Source organism: Odocoileus virginianus, unplaced genomic scaffold (genome assembly GCF_023699985.2).
Source record: "Odocoileus virginianus isolate 20LAN1187 ecotype Illinois unplaced genomic scaffold, Ovbor_1.2 Unplaced_Contig_2, whole genome shotgun sequence".
Taxonomy (NCBI): Eukaryota; Metazoa; Chordata; class Mammalia; order Artiodactyla; family Cervidae; genus Odocoileus; species Odocoileus virginianus.
In genome coordinates, this window is record NW_027224319.1 from 449,277 (window position 1) to 475,655 (window position 26,379).

The 26,379-nt window shown below is 47.8% G+C and overlaps 2 protein-coding genes and 1 long non-coding RNA gene across 3 annotated transcripts in view; 2 read left to right on the forward strand and 1 right to left on the reverse strand.

The window, feature by feature from the left end:
• MBD4 (methyl-CpG binding domain 4, DNA glycosylase) lies at window positions 1–9,802 on the forward strand. The gene is made up of 8 exons (XM_070463408.1): window positions 1–201; window positions 1,733–1,959; window positions 2,373–3,169; window positions 5,839–5,913; window positions 5,991–6,125; window positions 7,106–7,255; window positions 7,734–7,837; window positions 9,076–9,802. Exons 1-8 carry the CDS (start codon window positions 109–111, stop codon window positions 9,151–9,153), a joined length of 1,659 nt encoding a protein of 552 aa, XP_070319509.1. The 5' UTR covers window positions 1–108; the 3' UTR covers window positions 9,154–9,802.
• LOC110124145 (uncharacterized) lies at window positions 7,845–21,488 on the reverse strand. The gene is made up of 4 exons (XR_002309673.2): window positions 21,369–21,488; window positions 12,620–12,721; window positions 8,470–8,568; window positions 7,845–8,157 (listed from the first exon to the last, which is right to left on the reverse strand). It is a non-coding gene; the product is annotated as an uncharacterized lncRNA (long non-coding RNA).
• EFCAB12 (EF-hand calcium binding domain 12) overlaps window positions 13,824–26,379 on the forward strand; it is an 18,262-nt gene continuing 5,706 nt past the window's right edge. The window contains exons 1-7 of the mRNA XM_020872548.2: window positions 13,824–14,367; window positions 15,642–15,738; window positions 18,322–18,770; window positions 20,983–21,165; window positions 22,991–23,147; window positions 23,495–23,679; window positions 24,567–24,780. Of these exons, the coding sequence (XP_020728207.2) occupies window positions 14,296–14,367; window positions 15,642–15,738; window positions 18,322–18,770; window positions 20,983–21,165; window positions 22,991–23,147; window positions 23,495–23,679; window positions 24,567–24,780 (1,357 nt within the window). The 5' untranslated portion in view covers window positions 13,824–14,295. The remainder of the gene's footprint in view (window positions 14,368–15,641; window positions 15,739–18,321; window positions 18,771–20,982; window positions 21,166–22,990; window positions 23,148–23,494; window positions 23,680–24,566; window positions 24,781–26,379) is intronic.

Genomic DNA, 26,379 nt, shown 5'->3' on the forward strand with positions numbered 1-26,379 from the left:
CGCTCCGAACTGAAGAAGTTTTCACTTCTTACTCCGCTGCACACCGAGAGCGACGCACCCTCTTGGCCTGTTGCTGCCGCTGGAGCCCACTTGAGGGGCACGTCTGGGATGGAGAGTCCGAGCCTGGGGGACTGCGGAACTGCCCCCTCGGTCGTCGACCGTGAGCGCCTTGTCCCAGACCGGCTGTGTGACCTCCGGCAAGTCATTGTCCCCTTTCGGGCCTCAGCTTCACCACCTGTAAAATGAGAATGGGGCGGGGGGAGGGGGGAGTAGAAGGTGGCTGGGCCTTTCTCAGCTAGGGTGGATGGAGCCCTGGAGGCCGGCAGGATTAATTCCTGCAAGCAGGGGCTGGACGAGGGAGCTGGGAGGTTTTCTGGTGCAAGGAGATGACTGCCTGGGAGTCAGTCAGTCATCTGACTGGAGGATCATCAGTCATCAGTCATCATCATCATCATGTCATCTTGAGGATCCGAGGAAGACCTTGGAGGAGATGTGTTAAGCAGCCAGCAGCGCCCCAGAAATGGGTACTGTGAGAAAGTAACACAGGAAGGTGCAGTCATTGTTTGAGTACTTGTGTATGTGCGGGGTGAGGCTAAGATGACTTACCTACCCCCCCCCAATATGATCTTCAGAACTACCTTAAAAGAGGTATCACCTCCTTTTTACAGATAGATAAACAGACTTTGAGAGGTTAAGTAACTTGCTCTTGGATCAAACAGGTAGTAAATGGAAAAGCTGGGATTTGAACCCATTCTGTTGATTTTAAAGTTTGTGCTGTTTTCACCAGGATTCAGTTTCCTTTTCACCAAAACTGAACGGTGAAATTTCTCAGGATCCACCCATATTCCACAAATTATTAACCCCAAATTGCATCGGAAGACCTTGATTCTAATTCTAGTTAATCACTGATTCAGGCTTAGTTTCCCTGTTTGTAGAAAAGAAGTTGGTTAGACAGACATCTCTAGACACTCATCCAACTTTGAAAATGTATGATTGAGTGATTAGGATACCCTCTACTGAAGTTTTTCGACAGTAGTCCAGGGACAGAAGTATTAGACCAGGATTTAAGTAGACATGGGTTCTGGAATCTCTTCTGCAAGTAACAATCTTCCTGTCACTCAGTTTTATTAATAAAATGAGAGTAATCCTTATCCTACCTACCTTAACAAGGTTATCAGATCAAGAATGAATGAGAATTTGAAAATTCTTTATCAGAAGTTCTTTACCTTTTTGAGGGCTACAACTTCTGATGAAAGTAATAGATACTTTCCCACCACCCCCAAAATGCACATATATTAAAAATTTTACCTCACTTATTTGGGGGGGAGGGTGAAAGAGGATGTCTCACTAACTCCTTTAAGCCTTTCTGTGTATCCCCAGGTTAAAAACTTGGCTCTTGGTTCATATGTTTCAATTTATGCCAAGTGTCACCAGAAACCTCTATTACAGCGCTATTCAATGATTAACAAAAAAAATTTTTTTCTAGCAAAGTGCTTGAGTTTTTCATTGTGCAGAGATTTCCAACCCTGTTTAACCCATATTGGAGGACAGGAAGGTATTGAGAAATAGGAAGATACTCTCATAGCATGACTGATCCATACTGACTGTAACCTCTCCCATAGTCCATGTAGTTCCTTCTCTGTCACTGACTGAAACTGAATAAGCAGAATCAAATTAATTTTAAATGAGCTAATCACTTGCCCTTTGTTTTTTGTTTTTTTTTTACAGCGAGGAAGATGTTGCTCTGGGGTCAGAGAGAGTGGGAGAGGATGAAAAACAAATGGGGATGAAAAGCAGCAGTGATTGTAATCCCCCACTACAAGAGCCTATTGCTTCTGCTCAATCTGGTGGGAATGCAGTGACAGAGTGCCGAAAGTCTGTACCGTGCGGATGGGAAAGAGTTGTGAAGCAAAGGTTATCTGGGAAAACAGCAGGCAAATACGACATATATTTCATCAGGTGAGCATGCAAGGTGGTAAAGACAGTACAGCCAAATAATTTTGTCTAGACAGATGGTAGGGAAGCATAGCAGAAATTTTGACTTTTTTCTGTCTTTAGCATAAAACCATCATGGATTCTGTTCCTTCATTGTCACTGGTTAGTTATATCCAGTGAGCTGGGGACAAATACTTAACCTTTTCTCCTACTGCGAATGGTTACTGGTAAGACTGCACTTGAGTTATATTTGTAAAATTGTATTATCAAAGAGGAAGCTATTTAAAAGCACCTTTTTAGCAGTTTTTTATTTTAAATAGCAAATGTCCATGGCAAAATTTAGAGATTACTAAAAAAAAATCTGAAACATGACCCAGTTCTTTTTAAAAATCACTGTTATTTACTAGCAGTAAGTGTTCTTTAATATCATTTTCTAGCCCACAGGGACAGAAGTTCAGATCCAAAAGTTCACTTGTTAATTATCTTCACCAAAGTGGAGAGACTACTCTTAAGCCAGAAGACTTTGATTTTAGTGTACGTCCTGAAAGGAGCATCAAGTCAGGATGTAAAGACCGAAACACAGCTTCTCTGACATCCCAACTGCAAAACCAAAGTAACGGTTCAAACCGGAACCTCAGGACACGAAGCAGGTGGAAAAAAGATGCGTTTCCCCTGCCAAGTGCTAGTTTGGAGTTGCAGAATAGCGGAGAACTACCTAACTTGAAAGAAGATGAGGGTGTTCATGATATTGCCTCCAGAAAGGTTAGAAAGTCCAAAAGAAAGGTGACTGTTTTGAAAGAGATTCAAACTAAGAAAACAAGGTGCTGTGAGAGTCTTCCAGATCCTGTCCAAAGTAACGGGGAGTCTCAAAGTGAACCTGCCGCACAGGAAAGTCACCTTGAGGGTACTTGCTGCATCTCTGATGCCAGAGCCAGCGACCAGGCCCTCAGTGTGACCACTGAAGAGGAGAGGCTTGGTAAAAAACAATCGTCGTGTTTGGGACCAAATGTTGAACACATCCCTTCTGGCATCGTAAGCAAATTATGTTCGGCCAAAGAAGCAGAACCCAACAATAAGTGTGAGGACACCTTTTTAGAATCTGAGAAAATAAGAACCAAAGTAGAAGCTGGAGAGAGGAAGGAGCATTTGCATAGGGACATTTCAGAAGGTAGCTCTGAAACAGATGACAGCTCACAAACAGAGAAAAACCCTACGTCTGCGAAAGTATCTCAAGGTATTCAGTGCGCTAAAGTGCTGTTAAATGCGCGATGAGGAGTTTGCACTTCCTGCCTGTAGCCAGTTAGGATGTGGGGACAGAATGAAGTTCTTGAGCCCTGTTGTCAGATACACCCCACCAGCTGGCCCCAGTGCTGTCTCTAACCGGTGTTTAAGCCCCTTGGCGTGGCAGAGCGGCAGTGGCGGGCTGCCGCCGTGATGACCCCAGCAGAGGGCAGCTGTGCCGCAGTTGCTGCCGTGGCTCCCTAGTACAACACCTGGGACTCTCGTCCACAGTGCTGTCCCTTCTTCCCTTTTGTCCAGCCGGTAATCTTACAGCGTTGGAGGGAAGAAAAGGCTTCCCTTGTGAGGTCTGAGGAAGACTCCTTTTATACATAAACTGTTTGAGATTAGCCAGTATCTTCTCTTGTTACTTATTACTGATGTGTGACTTCCAGTTTAATTTTGCATGTATCACAATCATTTTTATTTTCTGTTGTAGTGCTACTCTAAAATGCTTTAGAGCTCTAAATAATTCAAAACTAATCACATAGTTCATCTATTATTTGTAATATGCTCTTAATACAGAGTTCAGAGCTTAGCAGTTTTGCCTTTATGATACTTCAGTGAATAGGAGATGAAAAGGAGACCTTTGAGCAGCCCTCTCTTAGTTATTCATTATGTCATTATGATATAATTAATAACTCCTTTAAAGAAGAATAGTAATTTTACTTAAAGTCCTATGGGAAGACAGCGTGGGACAGACCCGTAGAGCAGGTGGTTAGACTTGGTTCCTTCTCTTAGTCCCCCTCATGGTTTTATTCTGTCTTTGCTCTGCCTGGAGTTTCTCTGCCTTAAATAGAAGATGACCACATACACCTAGGAACTGCATAAAAATTCTTCAAATCTGCCCATTAAAGACCTTGAGCATCCTACAGTCTTGAAGTTTATGTAGATTTATTGCTAGTACAATGAGCAAATAAAATATTGAAAACATCCTTTAGTGACTAAAATGCAAGTATTCTATTCATCACATGCATAAAGTCTATTCTTAACATGAGATGATACGTTTACTGTAGGTAATACTAGGTGTCTGACGGAGTAGTAAAGACTTTCCCATTGTCTTAGTTATAAACTGCCTAGTGAACTGAACTTAGTCTCCTATTAATAAGAAGGTTTAGACAGCATATACTTATAGGAATCCGCAGAAGAAATTAGCAAGTAGGTAGTAAGAGCAGTTTCCGTTGTTCTAACTCTTTTTACTTTCCACTGGGCTTTGCCTACTCAACGGAGAAGGCAATGGCACCCCACTCCAGTACTCTTGCCTGGAAAATCCCATGGACGGAGGAGCCTGGTAGGCTGCAGTCCATGGGGTCTCGAAGAGTCAGACATGACTGAGCGACTTCACTTTCACTTTTCACTTTTATGCATTGGAGAAGGAAATGGCAACCCACTCCAGTGTTCTTGCCTGGAGAATCCCAGGGACGGGGTTGCACAGAGTCAGACACTACTGAAGTGACTTAGCAGTAGCAGCAGTTGCCTATTCAAACTAGAATAGCAAAAACCCCCAGACTGATTACCTGGAGACATGGATACATATCCCAATCTATAGTCAATCTTGCTGTTGTTGAGATAGTTGCTTAATTTCTAAGCCTTAAGAGTCTACACCTGTAAAATACAAGCAGTAACCCTTACTAGTCCTGTTTTTCACATCATGAATGTTGTAAAGTAAAATGGGAAGTGAAAAAGATGGCTTCACGCTAGACAAACACAAGGTATTATTAACTGACATGCAAATTTAGAGGGTATGGCTCTAGGGATTATTAAATGTGATGATTTTAGAAACTTGAGAAGCCTAATAATGGTGGTTAAAGAGTCTGTTAAATTGAACATCCCAATAGATAGTGGCCTCTGGTGTTGTAAGGTCCAAATCTTTGGACTTTTCTGCAGGTTCTGTTTTATGTGTATCCTTTTTTGTTGTTTTCCTGATAAAAGTATTCACTGCAGAATATTTGAAAAATACAGAAAATTACAAGAAAAGTTAACAACAACCGTTATATCATTTTGGTTTATTTCCTTCTATTTGGTATCATATTTTTTCTTTTTTTCTAAATTGGAATCATGTGTTGAGTATTGCTTTTTTCACATAAAAATTAATAACATGGGAAAAAATTCATGATCTAGTCTTAAAATATTTTAATGACCACATTGTACAAATATCATAATTTAAAATATTCTATATTATTTCCAGTTTCTGAAAATAGTGAACTCTGAACATAAATCAAAGAGAACTAGTATAACAGAGTGGTTAAAGGCATGGACTCAGGAGCCAGGTTGCCTGGATTAGAATTTCAGCTCTAACCACTAATTAAATAGAACAAAGAAGTATAGCTAATAAGAAAAAAAGGAGAATTTCAGCTCTGACACTTACTAGCTGTGTGACTTTGGGCAAGTTACCTAGCTTCTGTGTTCCTCAATTTCCCTATCTTCAAAGTGGAGGTAAAATCGTACCTGCCTAACTCCTAGGTCATTAGTAGGATCAAATTGGTTAATTTTTGTGAAGCTCTTAAATAGCACCTGGGACATTCTAAACGCTTTTTAGTAGTAGTATATTGTTATTTGCAGTCCTGAGTATTTCTGTAGACTGAACCATAGATTCTGTAAACAGTGTTCACTCTTCCTTTTCAGAAGACACCGTCCCACGGACACAAATAGAAAAAAGGAAAACAAGCCTGTATTTTTCCAGCAAATACAATAAAGAAGGTATCCCTTTTCTCGTCAGAAAGCCAGACTTTAAATCTGTTTCAGGTGCTCAGCTCTGATACCGTGTGTTTGTTTAGCTCTTAGCCCCCCACGACGCAAGGCCTTTAAGAAGTGGACACCTCCGCGGTCACCTTTTAATCTCGTCCAGGAAACTCTTTTTCATGATCCATGGAAGCTCCTCATTGCAACTATATTTCTCAATCGAACCACAGGTTTGTGGATTCTTTTCATCTTTGTCTTTAGTAGAGACTGTGTGTTGAGGAGAATTGGTTAGGCAGCCTGGCCTCAGGTTTGACTTTTACCTCAGGTGAGGCCTCCTTTTAATCCTCAAATTTTTCACCTATGAGAAAGTTAGACTAGACAACCTCCAGCAGCTTTTTTTGTTTTTTTTAATAATTAAATTTATTTTTAATTGAAAGATAATTGCTTTACAGTACTATGTCTGTGTCTCTATTACCAGCATTTTTTTGCATTAAGGAGCAAATTGTCATTTATTTTCTGCTTCCAAATTATTTTTGGTCATCAGTGAAAGTCAGTTACTTAAGATTCCTCATCTCTCTGTCATGTATAAATGCACTTCTTTTTCATTGGATGCTTTCTTTAATGTCAGTGGCATGTTTGTGTTAGATGTGCTTTTACACTAGTTATCTGATGATCTGATTATTTAAACACTGACATCGTGCAAGGCCAGGTTTCAGCATAATCTGGTCAACTAACCAAATAGGTTAATGATGTTAGGTATCGACTTTGAAAGTGGTTGCTGTTGATTTAGGTAATGTCTTCTCGTTCATGCTTGATTGCTCAGTCGTGTCCGACTCTTCGCAACTCCATAAACAGTAGCGTGCCAGGCTCCTCTGCCCGTAGGATTCTCCAGGCAAGAATACTGGAGTGATTCGCTTCTCCAGGGGATCTTCCCGACCAGGGGTTGAACCCAGGTCTCCCACATTGCAGGCAGATTCTCTACCATCGGCGCCACCCAGGCACATTTCACATAGAGAGTGTTTTTTGTTTTCATTCTTTCTTTCTTGTTAAACCACCAATTAAAAGACATTGGTTTCCCGGGTGACTCAATGGAGATGCAAGAGACACTTTTCACTTCACTTTGATGTGAGATCTATAGATAAGGAAGCACCTGCACCAAAAATCAACCCATCCGGAGGCATGTAATCGCATCCTTATTTCTACTTCCCAGGCAAAATGGCCATCCCTGTGCTCTGGCAGTTTCTGGAGAAGTACCCTTCTGCTGAGGCAGCGAGGACCGCAGACTGGAGAGATGTTTCAGAACTTCTTAAACCTCTTGGTCTCTACGATCATCGAGCGAAAACCATTATCAAGTTCTCCGGTAACTTTACCCATACACCCAAAGCAGAAAACATAAAAATCTGCCTATTTAAGAGAGGGCCGTACCTTAAATTTCAATGTTTTCAGTTGCGACATTAATAGAGATCTTTCCTCCCAAGCTCCGAAGGCATTTGAAAATTGTTCGCCTGCCCCAAATCATGGTCTCCCACTGACCCAGGAGATAAATCTTTGCCCACCACTGGGTCAGGCCATGTGAGCGAGATTAGAGGAAGAAGGCAGTGAAGCAGAAAGCCCAGCTGACTTCGGGATGTTCCCTCTGTCCAGTTAACCCAGCTCCAAACAATAGAGATGAGTTCATGGTAGACGAGCAGAGCCGACAGGGCTTGGCGCTGCAGGAATTCAGAAGGAAGCAGTCACCACTGAGGCTACTAGGAGACATGCTTTCCCGTCCCTTTCTCCTTTTTAGGGAAAGGATTTTTCTAGAGGCTGACCTGATGTGTGGGGTGTTGTGTTCTCAGATGAATATCTGACAAAGCAGTGGAGGTACCCGATCGAGCTTCACGGGATTGGCAAATACGGCAATGACTCCTACCGAATTTTTTGCGTCAATGAATGGAAGCAGGTAAGGCCCAGCTCCAGCACACCTTGTCTCTGGGGCAAAATAAGTCCACCATGGTGGTTCAAACTATTTCTTATAACTCGCTATTACGATCACAACCCATTTCACTCCAAGCTGGAGGGGTAGTGGTGGCTTGGGGTTTATTGACAGCAGGAGAGGGTCTAGAGGTTTTCCCGAGTTCATGAAGACTCCCTGGCCTCTGGGTGACCCGCATTGGTGTGCCTCTTCTGGGCCTGTTCCTGTCATTCCCATTCACGTACCGTCTCCAGGCCCGATGTCGTTTTCCTCATGTCACGGTCGTACTCGCCGTCACAAGCCCACCCCTGAAAGACAGCAGGCAGGTGTGGATTAGGTGGTCTCAGTTTGTATGGACGATGGGTCCTTCGTCAGCCGCCCATTCTGTCGCGCACACCCGGCCTGCAGGCATCCGGGAGGCATCCTGGCCGCCGGTAGGCACTGCCTCAGAGCCTGGCCCACTGCCCCCTCAGTCTGTGACTTGCCCTGAAGTGTTTAGCTGCTCGGTCTGGCCAAGCCCAGCCCAGCTTTGCTGTTTGTTGTGACCTGAGCAGGTCATTTAAAACTCTCAGGGTCTATAACCTCCTTCTGGAAAAATAGCCTATTAGTGTTTGACTCACGTTATCACCACCTCACACACTGAGTCCTGGGGAAGATCATTTCCAAACTGGAAAGTATCTTGTAAACTGTGAATGATTCCTTTGATGTAGGATAGAATTCTAAAAAAAAAAAAAAAAGAATTCTAAACATTTGTGAATCCTGTTAGGTTACAGATTATTATAATTTTTCAGGTATATCATCATATGGTGTTCCCCCACGGTATCTTTTTTTTTAATAATTTTTATTTATTTTACTTATTTATTTTTGGCTGCACTGGGTCTTCACTGCCTTGTGTGGTCTTTCTCTGGTTGCAATGAACGGGTGCTAGCCTTCATTGCGGTGTACGGGCTTCTCATTACACCGACTTCTCTTGTTATAGAGCACAGGCTCTAGGCTGCGTGGACTTCAGTCGTTGTGTGTGGGTTTGGTTGCTCTGCATGTGGGATCTTCCCAGACCAGGGATCAAACCTATGTCCCCTTCATTGGCAGGTGGATTCTTATCCACTGCGCCACCAGGGAAAACACACCCCCACCACCACCACTATATCTTTAAAAAGCCAATTTTATAAATGCATTTCTGACAAACTTACATAAGGCATCTGTCTCCTGTGTTGTATTTCTTCCAGGTACACCCTGAAGACCATAAGTTAAATAAATATCATGACTGGCTTTGGGAAAATCACGAGAAATTAAGTCTATCTTAAAAAGTCTCTGAAGTTTTCAGACTTGTTTTTTTATATATTGCTTTGTACTTTGATTCTTCAGAGCTACATTAAGCACAACCACCTTTCCAGGCGTATAGATTTTAATCAGCCCAACTACTACCAACCTGCTGTGTGTTTTCTTAATATGTGTACCACTGGTAGATCTTTGCTACTGAATGTGCTGGAACATGTTTTAAGAGCTGCTTTTTTTTTTTTTTAAGAAAAAATAAATTGTTATTTGACAACAATCCTAAAAATGTAAATGTATATGACTTTCTAATAATGAAATGTGATTTGAAGTTGGAAAAAAACTCTTCTTAGTTATCAACAATATAATGCAAATTTCGATCAGCCTTGCTTGAGGGGAGATTAGACTCTCTGCTCTCTTCCTGTAGAGAATGATAGCATTGCTGTTCAGTCGCTAAGTTGTGTCCAACTCTGTGCAGCCCTGTCCATTGTAATCACCAGGCGCCTCTGTCCATGGGGATTCTCCAGGCAGGAATACTGCAGCGGGTTGCCATTTCCTCCTCTAGGGCATCTTCCTGACCCAGGGCGTGAACCTGCATCTCCTGCATCAGTGGGTGGATTCTTTACCACTGAGCCACTACTAGGGAAGCCCAATTAATAAAAATATTTTTATTAAAAAACACCTTCTGTGAGGGTGATCTGGCTGTGTCATCTGTCACCCCATTGACTGCCGGGGTTGATTTGACTGGTTGGTTGGCTAGGCGAGCTGCACGTTCCGCTGAAGAGGACAACCTTCCCCAATTGAGGACCGTTCTTTGATCAAGGATATGTGAGTACCTGCACCCACCTGCTGGAACCTCCAAACAAGCTCTCAAGGTCAGTTTATAGGAGAACATTAGTGTATTCAAGCTTCCAAGACTCCAGACACATCGAAGAAAAAAAAAAAACACTAACCCCCAAGGGAAAATGAGTATTTTGTCATCATGAATGTGCGTGTTTTTCATAGAGCCTTTCCTTCTGTTCTTTTTTTTTTTTTTTTTTGACTGTACCAGGTCTTAGTTGCAGTATCTAGTTCCCCAACCAGGAACTGAACCCAGGCCCCCTTCGTGGGGAGCACAGAGTCTCAGCCACCGGGGAAGTCCCTGTCATTTTGTAGTCTCAAGGACTCTGTTGACTTTTAGGAATTGGAGGTCTGACCCCGGCATCCATTTGATAACTGAGTGTGAATGCCTGCCTGCAGTTAGGTTTCAGAGTCTTGGTTTCTGACTCATGCGTTCAGTGTGATCCCCATGTGAAAACTCAAGCATTTCCCCATCTCTCACCTTCCAGCCGGAGGACAGGACCTTTCTAGTGTTACGCCATTCTTAATACAGGTATTATCATGGTTTGACCCAAATACTGAGACATTTACTTTAGAAGGAGCTCACAAAACAAATGAAAATCTACGTTATCAAGCCTCAATTATCAGTCATTTTAAGGTGAGAGGGTAACAGGCAGGGAGGCCAGGGGGAACAGCCTGCAAGTGTCAGGCATTTTTTTCTCTCTCTCTCAAGGGGCAGGAGGAAACAAATTACAAGGGTTAAGATTTTTTCCACTTCTCTATACAAATTTAAAAAGGTTTCTCTTAAAATTCTGTGTTGCCATAATGACACCTGGTTCCACCTGAACTTAACTTTTCTCAAACCTTGAGCTAACCAATGCATTTTTCTTATGGAAATGTTTGTCTTAAGCTATGTTAATGAACTATGTATTTACCCTAGACTGTCTTCAAGTCAGTTCCACCTAAAGGCCAAACCTTGAGCTAACCAATGCATTTTTCTTATGGAAATGTTTGTCTTAAGCTATGTTAATGTACTATGTATTTACCCTAGACTCTGTCTTCAAGTCAGTTCCACCTAAAGGCTCAGAACTGACTTGACAAACCAGTATGTTATACTCATACATTGTTCTCCTAATCTATGTTAATGAAACTATATATTTGCTTGGAAATCTGCCTTTCTTCAAGATTCATGTCAATCGTTTTATGGCCCGAGATGACTCACCTGGTGCCAGTGTTATCTCAAAATGCATGTTGTGGGTGAGGGGCCTGGTGCCACTCTCTAAGTTTGAGACATTTCCTTTCTCTAATTAGCAGACTGCTAGTAGCTATATAACATCCGGCTAAAGACTAGCAGGGCGGCACTCTTTCTGCCCCCTTCTGATGTCTATGTCAGAAGCTTTCTCTGTCTCTTTTATACTTTAATAAAACTTTATTACACAAAAGCTCTGAGCGATCAAGCCTTGTCACTGGCCTGGATTGAATTCTTCTATGGAGGCCAAGAATCCCGGCGTTTTACATGGTTCAGCAACAACCTTTCAAAGGCATAATTTGCAAGTTAAGCTGATTGAATAAATGAAAAATAAATTGTTGGGAAAACTGCTTTTGTTGTAGGGTAGGCTGTGCACAGAACAAGGAAACACTGCGCTCCAGAGCACTGGTTGTTTCCACTTCAGTGAATGAGTGCCATTTTTTAGAGAACGATGGGTTTTGAACAGAGCGGGAAACCTGGCCACACACACCCCCGCAAGGCAAGCATCCACTGCATAACCTCCCATCACATTTTTATGTAACAGACACCAGAGTGGCAGTCACTAGGTGCAAAGGTCTGTGCTGGGTAGGGACATAAAGATGAAAAGCCTATGTGGGGACCCTCAGGAGAGAGAAAGGTATAAACAATAATGAAAAGAACAGAAGGGGTAAGGTGTGGGGACAAGGCACCCAACACTGCAGTGAAAAGTCTAGAGGGTCCCTGCAACCCTGCCCACAGCTGAGGTCGGAGGGTAGGGCAGGCACCAAACTTGGGGTTCAGGGGTGGCGGGGCCCAGGCCCCATCCCAGCACCTCCATCAGGACTGTGGGCCTGTGGACTTTGCAGGGAAGCTCCGCATCAGGAGCTCAGGCTATAGCAAGCCCTGCCTTTTCCCTTTTCCTGCAGATGACCTGGTCTCTACCCGTTGCCTCATCTCTTGAGAATGGGTCAGTTATGATTATTAAGTCAATATATGAAATAGTTTACCTGGCGTCTGGCTTATAGAAGCACTGCATCAATGTGGCCCAAAGGGATGGTCTGAGTGAAGACCCCAGATTGTTGAGAGGGTCACAAAACATGCATTTTAGGGACTTCCCTGTCAGTCCAGCAGCTAAGACTCCACCCTCCCACTGCAGGGGGCCCAGGTTCGATTCCTGGTCAGGTCACTAGATTCCACATGCCTCAGTGAAGTTCCAGCACAGCCAAATAAGATAGTTAAAAAAATAATGCATTTCAGTAAGGATGGTATCTTATATAGAGTAAGCCCTCAAGTGTTTGGGTTTTTTCTAACTTTTTATTAAAACAAATTTGCCCCCCAAAATTTAACCATTTTTAAAGGGCACAATTCAATGGTTTTTAGTACATTCACAGTGTGCAACTGTCGTCACTAAGTCCAGGATATTTTCATCTCCTCAGCAAGAAAACCCTTACCTGTTCATTTCAGTCCCTTGTATAGGTTCTTTACATTTTTAATTGCTCAAGGAGACATTTGTCCTGGTACAAGCACTGCAGCCAAGGGTCCCAAGTGCCAGTCTGTCACAGAAGCATGTGTCAGTACTTCCTTTTTAATGACTAATATATATTCCATTGTTTGAACAAGACCACCTTTTGCCTATCCAGTGGACAGGTCCAATTTTGGGTTGGCCAGAAAGTTCCTTCGGGTTTCTCCCTCAGATCCTATGGAAAAACCCGAGCGACCTTTTGGCCAACCCAATGTTCCTCAGGTTCTATTATTCCAAAGCATGGCACCGTTACCGGAAGCACGCTGACTGAAACCGCCCACCCTGGCCAGGCACCGTAGTAACCATCTGCATGAGTTGTTTTATGACAGGAGGTCCTGGTAAGGAACAGGGAACTAATAAGCCTCCACCAACCAGAAGAGTTCGGGAAAGGTCAAAAGGAGACACCACCTGTCCGACCACCTCCCAGAATCCTTCTCTCTGGCATCCATCTTGGCTGAACAAGGCGTGCGCCACCAGGAAGGACTCTGAGTCAGAATGGTTGGCTAAAGACAACCCGGAAACTAATCCCATCACCATAAAACCTGAGACTGTGAGCCACATGGCAGAGCAGTTCTCCTGGGTTCCCTTACCCTCCTGCTCTCCGCCTGGGCGCCCTTTCCCAATAAAACCTCTTGCTTTGTCAGCACATGTGTCTCCTCGGACAATTCATTTCCGAGTGTTAGACAAGAGCCCAGTTTCAGACCCTGGAAGGGGTCCCCCTTCCTGCAACAGCGCTGTGTATCTCGGGGACCGAGCATAGCGAAAACACTGCCTCTATTGTCCAGGATTCACTAGGGGTCTGTCTGGAGGAGGGAGGGCGTGTTCTACGCAGGTGGAGACCTGCTGGAGTCCCTACGATTTAGGGGGAAACCAGGGATTGATTTATTACTCCAGATTGAGGGGCCACCGGGCCAATCTAAGAAATCCAACGGGGTTTCTGTTTGTTTGTTTGCGGAGCCAGAGGCTCTGCACCATTTACTCCCGGCCCCTCCCAGGACCCTTGCCTGGAGCCAGGCTGCCTCTCCCGGACTCCAGGCCTGGCGAGTCCCCTCCCGGCGGGCCTCCCGCCACGTGGCGGCGCACAGCCAATCAGCGCGGGGCGTCCGTAGTCCTGGCAACAGTCGCGTCCAAGCTCCGCAGGTCCCGGGTCTCTTGCAAACTTGGTTATTACTGCTTTTCAGATACCCCACACTCCCGCGCAAGCACACACACACACACACCCATTTACACGCGCTCTCCAGCGCCAGCTCCCCGCGCCAAGACCATGGAAGACTCTAATGAAGAGTACGAGGCTGCGTTCCGGTCGCTGCTCCGTAAGCTCACCCTAAGCTCCCGGGAATCGACGCCACCTCCGGGAAGCCCTCAACCCCCGAGTGGACGGGTATCCCATTGTGCCGTCCCTTCTCTGGGTGCGGGGTTGCCAGGGAGTCGGGGGCAGGTCATGCGTGTTTCTCAGATTTCCGGGCCAGGGCTAGAGAAGCAGGCCGAGTCGCCTTGGTTTGGAACCAGAGGCCCAACCCATGTGCCTGGGAAAGGTGTCCAAGCCCTCTGGACTGTCCCTGCTTCCTCACCAGACTTTAGTACATTCAGTAGTGGAAAAGCGGCATGGAAAAGAACACCAGTCTTCAAACTTTGCCCGGTAGCCTGCTGTCCTTGATCAGCACCACAACTTTAGAGGTGAATGACAGATATATGGATAAGCCCAGAAAAAGGGATGAATACTGGGTCCAAGGGGGACACCCAGGAGTAAGAGATCTGCTAAGGGCAGAGGAGGCGGGGGAGACGGGGAATGCTTACACGGTCCTGGAAGAGATCTTTACACGGAGTCCTCCAAGCCAGGAAGAGGAGGATAGGCCTTCCAGACCAGGGAAAGAGCATGCACAGAGGCCCAGAGACATGGTGTCTTCAGAAAACTGCTCAGAGTTTAAGTGCTGCTGAAGATGAGTGGTGAGAGGGGTCAGAGGGGATGAGATCCTGAGAGATCTTGGGAGCCAGGAGATGGAGAAGCTAATGAGAATAATGGGATCAGATGGGGAGCATCAGCAAATGCAGAAGTGAATTGGCAGACTCGGAATGTTGGGAGTGGGAAGCTGTCCCAAATACCCTGGCCAAAGAACCCGGGAGGCTAGGGAAAGGCGCCAGGCGAGAGAGGACTTCAGGGACTTGGGGGCTGATTAGAGAGAGAACTTGGGAAGAGCGATCAAGGTTGACACTCAGGTTGGTAGCCAAGTTGACTGGCAGATGGAGGTGCTTTCTACAGAGATGAGGAACCTCCCAGAAGAGTAGACAGGGACGTGGAGATAAGTTCAGTCTTGGTTGAGTTTGAGATCTTTGTCAGCCATACAAGTTGAGGTGCTTTGGGGGCAGGTGTAGGTAGAATGTTAAATCGCTCCAGTCGTGTCCGACTCTGTGACCCTATGGATGGAAACCCACCACGTTCCTCAGTTCATGGGATTCTGCAGGCAAGAATACTGGAGTAGGTTGCCATTTTTCTTCTCCACTTGTATGTAGAGTCAGAGCTAATTCCAAGTCATAAATATTGGTGTGAGAGTCCTCTGCATATGGGGGGCCAGAGAAATGAGAGTGGAGGAGATTGTTTGAAAAAAAAAACACAAGGTCACCCAAGTGTAAACCTGGAAGCCATCGACTTTTTAGCAGTGGATAGGAAACAGAGGCCCAAGAGTAAGTAGTCAGAGAGGTAGGATGAAATTCAGGGAGAGATTTGTAAAAAGCATTGGGCAGTTCTCAATAAATGCTGGTTGGATGAATGACTACATTCTCAGTCGAACCCAGCATCTTGTTGTCAAAGAAATAATACATGGGTTGTTGAGAAGTGCTTACTTCTGTCCACATTAATGTATACATAGTCTAATTATTTTCTGACTATGAAAGGAACACATGTGCATCGTAAAGAGACTTAACAACTGTACTGACTGTTCACTTTGTGCCAGGCTGGGTACCGGGGATTCACAGGAAGTAAGACACAGTTCTTACCGTTGGGAGACTCACAGGCTGTTGGGGAAAAGTATCGGCATCAAGAAAAATATGGTAAATGCTATGAGGGGGCTAAGCTTGGGGGCTCTGGGACCCAGAGGGGCAGGAGGGAGGGGTTGGGATGCTTCTGGGGACAGGTGATGCCTGAGCTGAGCCTCTGAGGCCAAGTAGGGAGTGACCAAGTGAGCAGGGGAGAGGGAACTGCATTCCAAAGACAGAAAGGGGGGCAAGGGCAGAAGGGGGTACCTTGGAACCACAGTCAGGTTAGCTTGGGAACCAATACAAGGTGAGGAAGCAGGGAAGAGGAGGAAGCACTGGAGAGATTGGGCAGGGGTTGGCAGGGGCTGGTGCGACAGGTGGGGCCATGTTAAGGAGATTGAACTTTATCCTGGAGGCAGCTGGGAGTAACAGAAAAGTTTTAAGCAGGAGAGTTTTCATTCTAGCAGGAAAATGATGTAACAGGTGACAAGATTTTTTTCATAATAATGTTCTGTTCCTTCTGAATTTTAGAACATTCCCACACCTGTTATTCATTTGCTCTTCGTAACAGTTTTGGAAGGTTGCTAGAGCAGAGTTTTTGTCAATTTAGTTAAAGAATTGAGACTCAGTGGGATTAGGTCACAGCCTGGAGTAATATCAAGAAATGGCTAAGAGCTGAGCTCTGGGGCCAGGAAAGCCAAAGTTCATGTCCCACCTCTGCTGCTAATCAACTGTGTGTCCTCTGGCCTCTCTGAGCACAGTGTCTTAATCTATGAAATGGGTATAATCATGGTGCCAACTTCTTAGGTCCATCCACTTATAATTCACTCACTTAGCAAAGTGAAGAGGAACTAAAGAGCCTCTGATGAAGGTGAAAGAGGAGAGTGAAAAAGCTGGCTTAAAACTCAACATTCAAAAACTAAGATCATGGCATCTGGTCCCATCACTTCATGGCAAATAGATAGGGAAACAGTGGAAACAGTGACAGACTTTATTTTGGGGGGCTCCAAAATCACTGCAGATGGTGACTGCAGCCATGAAATTAAAAGATGCTTGCTCCTTGGAAGAAAAGTTATGACCAACCTAGACAGCATATTAAAAAGCAGAGATGTTACTTTGCCAAACAAAGGTCTGTCTAGTCAAAGCTATGGTTTTTCCAGTAGTCATATGGATATGAGAGCTAGACCATAAAGAAGGCTTAGCACTGAAGAATTGGTGCTTTTGACCTGTGGCATTGGAGAAGACTCTTGAGAGTCCCTTGGATTGCAGGGAGATCAAACCAGTCTATCCTAAAGGAAAGGAAAGTGCAGTCGTTCAGTGGTGTCCGACTGTGACCCCATGGACTGTTGCCTACCAGGCTCCTCTGTCCATGGGATTTTCCAGGCAAGGGTACTGGAGTGGGTTGTCATTTCCTTCTCCAGGGGATCTTCCCAACCCAGGAATCGAACCTGAGTCTCCCACATTGCAGGCAGACACTTTACCATCTGAGCCACAAGGAAGTCCTAAAGGAAATGAACCCCAAATATCCATTGGAGGGACTGATGCTGAGGCTGAAGCTCCAATAATTTGGCCACCTGATGTGAAGAGCTGACTCACTGAAAAAGACCCTGATGCTGGGAAAGACTTGTGAAGGCAGGAGGAGAAGGGGACACAGAGGATGAGATGGTTGGATGGCATCACCGACTCAATGGACATGAGTTTGAGCAAGCTCCGGAAGATGGTGAAGGACAGGGAAGCCTGGCGTGCTGCAGTCCATGGGGTCACAAAGAGTTGGACACGACTGAGCAACTGAACAACAACCGCCAAATATCTGCTGAGTTCCCAGTGTATGTTGGCACCATGGAGGCACTGGGACTCCAGCAGGGAACGAGAGAGATGAGACCCTGGTTCACAGTGTACTGGAAAAGATAACCATCAACCAAGGGCTCCCCTGGTGGCTCAGCGGCAAATAATTTACTCGCTAGTGTAGGAGGCTTGAGCTCGATCCCTGGATCAGGAAGACCCCATGGAGGAGCAAGTAGCAACCCGCTCCAGTATTTTCGCCTGGGAAACCCCATGGACAGAGGAGCCTTGCAGACGACAGTCCATGGAGGGCCGGGGGGTCACAAAGAGTTGGACATGACTGAGCATGCTTGAGCATTATGAATAAACTGGATTGTAAGCATCTCTACCACACAGTAAGGCAGGTACCATTATTATCCCATTTTACAGATGAAGAGATTGAGACCCAGAAAGAATAAGAGGTCATGCTGCCCATAAGCAGCTGGGCTAGGACTCAGGCCAGAGCACTCTGGCTGCAAAGCCTCGGCTCTTCCCAGCACTAGGCTGCCTCTAATGTTCAGACCATCAGAATGGCATTTAAAAAAGGTCATTCTGATGGCCAACGAGTAAGGTACAGGCAGAGTCAGGTGGAGTAAGATTAGAACCTAAGACGGGTTCCATGAGAAAGCACAGAAATCCCTTAGCACAGTGCCTGGCGCGGAGAGTGCCCAGTCGCGCTAGATCTAAGTATTTTCACCATCATCGCAAGGCAACAATTAAGTCAGGCCTGGAAGCCAGGCTCCCTGACACACAGCCCGGCGCTGAAGCATTTCTCCTTCCTGACTCCTTTGGTCCTCGTCCTGATAGGAACTCACCTTCTAACCCTCTTCCTCCAAGGGTTCTACCAGTCTAAGTCCTTGTCTGACGATGAAAATGCCAGCAAGGAGCCGGTGTTCAACCCTGAAGCAGTCATCGCCCACTGCTTCAAGCAGTTCAAGCAGGAGGACTTCCAGCTGCCCAGGAGCCGCCGGCGGGTCATCATCCTGCCGCAGAAGGAGGCTCCGAGGCCCGTCCGCCCAACGCCCCAACCCCAGACTCCCACGGAGCCCACCCCCAGCCCCAAGGCCCCGGAAGTCGACATCCAAGAACAGCCGGAGGACCCGAGGGCGTGGCTCAGAAAGAGGCTGAAGATGCGGGAAGACCTGGAATCCTTCGGCAACGTCGAGAGGTGGCTGCAGAACAAGGCCAGCCTCACGCTGTCCGAGGCTAAGGTCCTACGTGATATCCACAAGGTTCGGCACGTGGCTCGGCTGCCAAGCCAGCTGGTCATGAGCAGGGACACCGCGGTGAGCAGCCCCGTTTGCCAGGCGCAGACACTTTGGGTGTTAGGGGCTTGCTGTCACTCATTCCCTCAGATTAGGAAGGGTGGGGATCTCTCACCCTAACCCCTACCATCCCCACTCCCAGTCCAGGGGAGTCCTGGGACAGAAGTCCTGAAAAAGGGGGGTACTTGTGATCTCTTGTTGGGCTTCCCTATTGGGTCAGGCAGTAAAGAATCCGCCTGCAATGCAGGAGACCCGGGTTCCATCCCTGAGTCAGGAAGATGCCCTGGAGAAGGGAATGGCACCCCACTCCTATATTTGTGCCTGGAGAATCCCATGGACAGAGGAGCCCACGGGCTGCAGTCTGTGGGGTCACAAAGAGTCAGATGCAACTGAGCACACACACACACACACGTACACACACACACACCCGCCATGTGTTCACAGGGCTATTGTGAGGATCACAGTTGTGAGACTGGAAGGAAATCTTATAAATCTTTTCCTTTCTAAGAAAACATTTTACAACATTTGTATATGAATCTGTGCATATTATACATATTGTTCCCTCTATAAATATGAAGACAGAAGCTCAGTGAGGCCATACATTGTCCAAGCTCATAGGGATAGTAACTGGCAGTCAGTAGTCAGAGCCCTCATCTTCCAAATGCATCCAACACAGACACCTGAAAATTCTCCCAGTTCAGGTAAAGCTGGCATAAGAGGTCAGATAACTTGGGTTTAAACCCAGCTCTGCTACTTCCTAGCCATATGATCTGGGCCTCAGTTTCCTCAACTGTTAAATGGGGAGAACCATTGTGCCTGCTTCCCATGGTTGCTGCAAAATCCAAATGGATTATGTATAGGGTGCCTGAGACATGCTGAGCGTATAGTGAGCCCTCGTTCAATGTTTGTCATTTTTATTATTATTGCAGAATTACTGGTTTCATTTGGGTTAGCCCCCAAACTTCAGAGTCGGTCTTTGGTATAATCATAGTCAAAACCCAGCTTTCGTGGTTCTCACATACCCTTTCCTGCCAGCAGCCCAGCCTCTAGGTATAAGCACAGGACTTGGGTTAGAAATCCACTGCTTGCTTGCTGTGTGACCCTAGGCAAGTCACTTCACCTCTCTGAGCCTGTTTCTTCATTTGTAAAAAGGAAAGCTAACACCTAATATCGAATTCATGGCATCCTTCTTTTCCATTCAGCAAACCATTACTGCCTGCTTGCACAGGGCTGGGGCCTTTGTTCATTACAAGCATAGGAGGTGGGGAATGTAGCTGAGTAAGACGTGGTTTTGCTCCCAGGGTGTTCACGTTAGTGGGGGAGGCAGACACAAGAGATTAATGCCTCTGCAGTTGACTCCAGGCCACTAATAGACTCCAGGCTGCTGAGGAGCTGTAAGCTAGGGAACAAAAAGGCCTTTTGTAAACTGTCAAGGGCTCCACTACACTAAAGGAACAGTATTCCTAAGTAGTTGACCCTGCTATCTGTTGGGGGGTATCCCACAGATAACACCATCTGAAGATGCTCGAGACCCTCATATAAAAGGGCAGAGTATTTGCATATAACTCACAAGCATCCTCCCTTACATTTGAATCATCTCTAGATGACTTAGAGTACCTAATATAATGTAAAGGTCATGTGAATAGTTATAAATATCATGTTAAGTATGACATAAACTGTTGACAGCCATGACAAATTCAAGCTTTACTTTTTGGAACTTTCTGGAGTTTTTAAATCCATGGATGTAGAGTCCATGGACATGGAGGGCTGACTGTATTCCCGTTTACCTGGAAAGGGAGGAGCAGTAGGATTCTGACAGAAAAGGGAGAGGTATTCCAGGCGGGAGGCCCCGGGGGGGCCAGAGGCTGGGAAGTGGGGGAAGCAGAGGCTCCAGGTGGCTTCAGGCAGGGGCTCATATTTTGATGCACTGAGGGCCCAGTGGGATTATAATAGTGACTGGTCTGACAGGAGAGATGGGGATAAGCATGAAGTTCTAGTTCTCATTTTGTCCAAACCTCTTGTGCCTGATGTGAACTTGGAGGCTCAGAGAAGCCAAGCGGCCCAGGCCTCCTGTGGCAGGATGCGCCTGACGGAAGCCTGCGCCCTTTGCCTTCCACCCTGCTGTCTGGGTGGCTTGGCTCGGCCTCTGTCTTTCCTGTTTCTAAATCTGGGGACCCAGCTCTGTGGTGTCTCCTGAATGCTCCCCTCTGCCCCCTTCTCTTGCCTCTTTCAGAAGAAAAGCCAGCGACCCTCCCGCCGGCAGGTGCCGCAGCTCCAACTGCCCAGACCCCCCGCCCTGTCGACCTTGTTCTCCCACCTGCACTGCCACAAGATGAAGATCCTGGAGCTGTTCCGCAAGGTGGACCGGGGCGAGCACCAGATCTCCAGGGAGGAGTTCATCGTGGTTCTCAAGACGGTAAGCGCCTCCCCCACCCCTGCTGGCTTGAGGAGGGGTCGGGGTGCCCATGTACCTCCACAGCCCCACTATGCTATCCCCAGTCCTGCTCTGACTCTCCCCCATATTACATGTAAAGCCAGATTGGAATATGTGGCTTAACCTGAGGCCCCCATCAGACCCCTAAGGCCACCTTGCCCCAGTCTGACCTTGAAAGGCCCTACCTGAGTGGGAAGTCTGTAGAGCCAGCCTTGTAACCAGCCTGCTGCTTAGGGAATCACTGTCTTGCCAGTGAGACCCCAGAACTGAGCACAGAGACAGCTGGATCTTCAGTCCTGCCTTTAGAACCTTCTAGAACTTCTGGAACCATCACTGGCATGTGACTCACATAGGGGTATTGTTAAATGCAGCTTCTGTCCCAGTACCTCTGTGTGGGGGTCCCAAGATATTGCCTTCTTTTTTTTTGATGGGGAGAGGCACCACGCAGCTTATGGGATTTTAGTTCCCTGACCAGGGATCAAACCTGGGCCTCCAGCAGTGGAAGCAGGGAGTCCTAACCGCTGGACCAGCAGGGTAGCCCCCTCAGGAGTCTGCATGCTAACAAGCTCCCAGCAGTGCCCACGGTGTGGGTCCTTGGACCACACCTTGACAGGTTATTAAAAAATTCAGTTTAATTGTAAATAAATAAAACCAGAACTCCAGTTCCTCAGGCACAATGGCCACAGTTGGAGTGCTCAGCAGTTGCTCTGCTGCTGGACCCCCCAGACACAGCACCTTCCCATCATCACATAAAGTCCTGTTGTTCTAGCAGAGCTCTGCTAACTATGCCCCAGAAGTCGATCCAAGTGGTCTCCTGTTTTTTTGTCAATAAAGTTTTATTGGAACACAGCCATACACATTTGTCTATGCGTCATCATGGCTGCTCTCATGCCAGGAGGGCAGAGTTGAGTAGTGATGACAGAGACCCACATGGCTCAGAGCCTAAAATACTTACCATCTGGCCCTTTCTAGAAAAAGTTTGCTGACTCCTGGTCTGGGTGACTTAAGCTTTTATATATTTTGAATACATGATACCTTTAAAAAAACTTTAGGAAAGAAAGGGAATACTACACTTTTTTCAGTCTTAAATCACCAGCAGATTTACACTTTCATTTTATGCCATGTAGTTATCTTAACATTTCAAAGCATTTTAAACAAAAAATAAAGGGTCCTTAATCAACGTCATCAAAAAGATCAAACACTAAATCCTTTAGCACCAGGTGAGTTCTGATCATCTTTAAGTAAAGCTCAGCATGTAAAGAAGCTGGCAAAGATACATTTCCTTTCACACTGTTTTTTCTTGAATATTCAGTATTGCTGGCAAGTATTGTATTTCTCCAAAGTTGCCCTCACCCTTAAAAGAGTCCCAGGCATCAGATTTCCTACTCTATTTTACTTCAGTTAAGGGAGGCCTCTGTGTCCCTCACGGACCAGGATGACAGATGTGAGATCCTCCTTCCAGTCCGGCACAGGAAGGCTGAGATTGGAATGGAGTAGGCAGGGAGGCCAGAGGGAGAAGTAACGGCCTCTGCAAAGATGGGGACACGGCTGGACCGGGGTTTGGAAGGAGGGATGGGAGCTGTTCAGGCAGAAAGTGGGAATCGCCTGAGTAAAGGCAGAGGGTGAGAAATGTGCAGGGCCCCGGGGAGAGGCTCTGAGTTCCTTCACAGGGACCCTGGATGTGAGCTGGGGGCGGCTGAGGATGAAACTCGACGGGGAGGCGGGGCCAGGCTGGCAAGGCCTTGGCCATCCCAGCAGGACGTCTGGAGCGAGGCTGCCCGCTTGGGGGCTTCTCTTGTCTCCTCAGATTAGAGTCCCTCTGAAAAGCCAGGAGGTGGAGGACATTGTGATCTACCTCAGCTCTCTGGGGAAGCACAACAGCATCACGATGGATAACCTGGCCAGCACCTACAAGCAGTGGTCTTTGGCTCAGCAGCAAAGCACCCTGACCACGGCAACAGAGAGTACGTATCTGCCTCCGCCGCTCCCCATGCAGGGGGGAAGCTGATGCTCAGAGAGGCTGACCGCCTGGCCACAGCCTGAGATCTAGAAGGCGGCAGGGCCACGATCTCATTTCTGCCCCAGGCCGCAGAGGCCTGAAGCAGGCCTGGAAAAGCAGGATGCTAGAGGGTGGGAGTGGCGCCAGGAAGGCTGGGCCGGGTTCGGGAGAGGGAGGAGGAGGCCACAGAGGCGCCGGAGGAAGGGGCGCCTTCTAGGTGCCCGCTCGGTGACACTGGTCACTGCCTGATGGGCTCCGTGGCCGGGCACCCTCTCAGCTCCCCCTTCCTCCGCCTCTTCCCTCCGCCCCTAGATCCCAGATCGTCCAGGGACGGCAGCTCCGCCCCGAAGCAGAAGGCGAATGTATCCCCAGAGGCTCCCAAGATGGACCTGCTGACGGTGCCCGTGGTCGACACGGAGATGGAGGCACGGCCCATGACGCTAGAGGAGATGGAAGACGTGGGCAAACACTACCGAGACAGGAAGCGGCAGAGCAAGGTGCCCCCGCCGACAGGGGAGGGACGGGGCCCAGGGAGCGGGCAGGCCGGGCCCACCTGCCCACGTGCCCCAGCTTCTGGCCGGGGGAGCTCTGGGGGTCCCGGCTTCCTTACCTCCTCGCTCCCTCTTCTGTGTGTATGAACAACACCTGCCTCTCAAGCTTTCTGATAAGATGAGTTGATAGCATGTTTCTGAAAGTACCGAGTTCCCTTCCTCCAACTGTTGAATCATGACTGAATCCTGAGGCCAGGACTGCACATGCATCACAGCTGGAGTCCAAGAACCTGGCCTGGGGCCTGGCACTGAGTAGGCACTCCAGAAACACACGTCGAGTGAAGGAAGGGAGAAGTGACGGGATGAGTTAATTCGCCCGATAAATATTTATTGAGAGCCTGTGATGCGTCATGCACTGTTCTAGGTGCCTCCCTGGGGACTCAGATGGTAAGGAATCTGCCCGCAATGCAGGAGACCCAGGTTCAGTCCCTGAGTCGGGAAGATCCCCTGGAGAAGGAAATGGCAACCCACTCCAGTATTCTTGCCGGGAAAAATTCCACGGACAGAGGAGCCTGGTGGGCTACAGTCCGTGGGGTCGCAAAGAGTTGGGACAGGACTGAAGCAACTTAGCACGCACGCACGGGGCCTTCTGTGCGTGTCTACGGTCGCGTGTGCGCTTCTGTGTAAGGAGCCGTGCCCACAGAACCTTGTGCCGGGACCATTCACACGTTATTCAGGGGTCACCGTGACCACGGGTGATTTTTCCTCCGAGTGGCTGGCGTCAACACCTGCACTCACGGGGCCTGGGGGCAGAGGCGGCTGAGGCTCCGCGTCTGCCTTGGGCCCGGAGGGAGGCGAGGAGGGGTGAGTGCCCGCCTCCGCTCTTCCCACAGCTGGCCCTCCCCTCCATCCACTACACGGAGCAGTGCCGCCTGGTGCGCAGCGGGGACAAGCACTTCGACGAGCACTGCCTGCCGACCACCGTCCACGGGGAGATGGAGGGCATCCTCAACAGGTCCCGCGTGGACACCTTCCTGGTCTACCTGCAGTGCTGGAAGGTCTGCGAGGCGCACGGCCTCCCGCTGACCGAGGACATCCTCATGAGAGGTGCGGGCCTCGGGGGCCGCTGGGAAGGTGACGAGGGGCCCGAGCGGGGGGCCAGGGGGGCAGCCACCTGAGGCTTGTCCTTCCCCAGCCGACGAGCACCCAACCACACCGCGGGGACGCGGCGGAGAAGCGGGGCGGGGGGAAGAACAGCCCCGCCGGGTTCGCTTGTATTTATTTGGGGCTCTGTCACCAGGTGCGGGGGGCGGGGGCTGCCCTCTAGTGGCGGCGCACGGGCTTCTCAGGGCGGCGGTTTCACTCGTGAAGCACTGGCTCCCCGGTTCAGGCTCAGCCGCTGAGGAGCACGGGCTTAGATGCTCCGCAGCACGTGGGATCCTCCCAGACCGGAGATCAAACCCGTTGTCCCCTGCACTGGCAGGCAGATTCCTGTCCCCTGCGCCACCAGGGAAGTCCCCTGGTTCGCTGTGAGAGGGTTTTCCAGCCCTGCAGGGCCCACACTGTGCTCCATAGGCCCGGAGTCCCCGTTCCCCAGCCTAGGGAAGGGAGCATCAGGACTGGAGTTCCAGGTGAGGGAGCCAGCGGTGAGCCAGGAGAAACAGTCCCGAATGAGCACCGACTATCCTGTCGATGTAGGAAATACATCGGTGTTATAAGAGTGAATCTGTGCATGTGATGTTTCCTAAAAAAAGGAACTTGAAGACCTCAAAAGGCAGTTGTTAAGATGAAATGATGTAGTTATATCATAATTATTTGGTATTCACATTTACTGACAATAAGAGCCATTTCCTTAAGCAGATAAAACTATTGTAGCATCAGGGAAAAGATGGTTGAAGAATGAGACTTGCAGACAATGCATTGTTTCATTTAATATTTATGTCTGATTTTTTTTTTTTTTTACAAATATGCTTTTGTCCTTGGGAATTGTGATTGCACGATAAAGGGAAACTATTTTGTTATTCCTAAGTATGAATTAGTTTGCTTATTAGAGTAGGCGATTTCGGACAGGAAGCCTGGCTGGGAGAGGTAACCGCGAGGACACGTGGAGTGTTTCAAACCCACTCGTCTCGGCCAGGCCTGTTCCTCCGTGCCTCTGCCACACGGAGGGAAGAATGCATCGGGAGACGGGTTCTGCGGAAGCCCTTTGCCCTCTGCTGGGCCCACAGATCTCAACCCTGAGCTCTGGCACTGGTCCTGCCCTCTGCTTGGGGCAGGACCTGTGTTCCCATGTATCCAAGCAGATCTGAACCCTCCACTCCTGGGGGGACTGCGTGCTTCTGAGACATGGGGCAGAGGAGTGGCCCCATAGGCCCCTGATGACCATGTAATGATGCTGGCATCCCACATTTATGAAGTACGTATTTAATGGCTGGTCGCTGCTGCACTGGAGGGCAGAGGTTTTCCTGTAGGAACCTTGCAGGAAGGAGCTGTGGCCCTACTGGGCTGTAGTTTTCTGATAAAGGGACACACGGAAAGTGCCCTGACTTCCCTGGGAACAAGAGTTAACAGTCACAGTTGGTGGTTTCCTTATTTTCCCCCCTGGGAGGGGAAACACACGCTCAGTGTAGAGGGCCTTGGGTCTTGTATTAGTTTGGTAGAACCGCTGTAACAAAACACCATGGACAGGGGCTTACACAGCAGAGA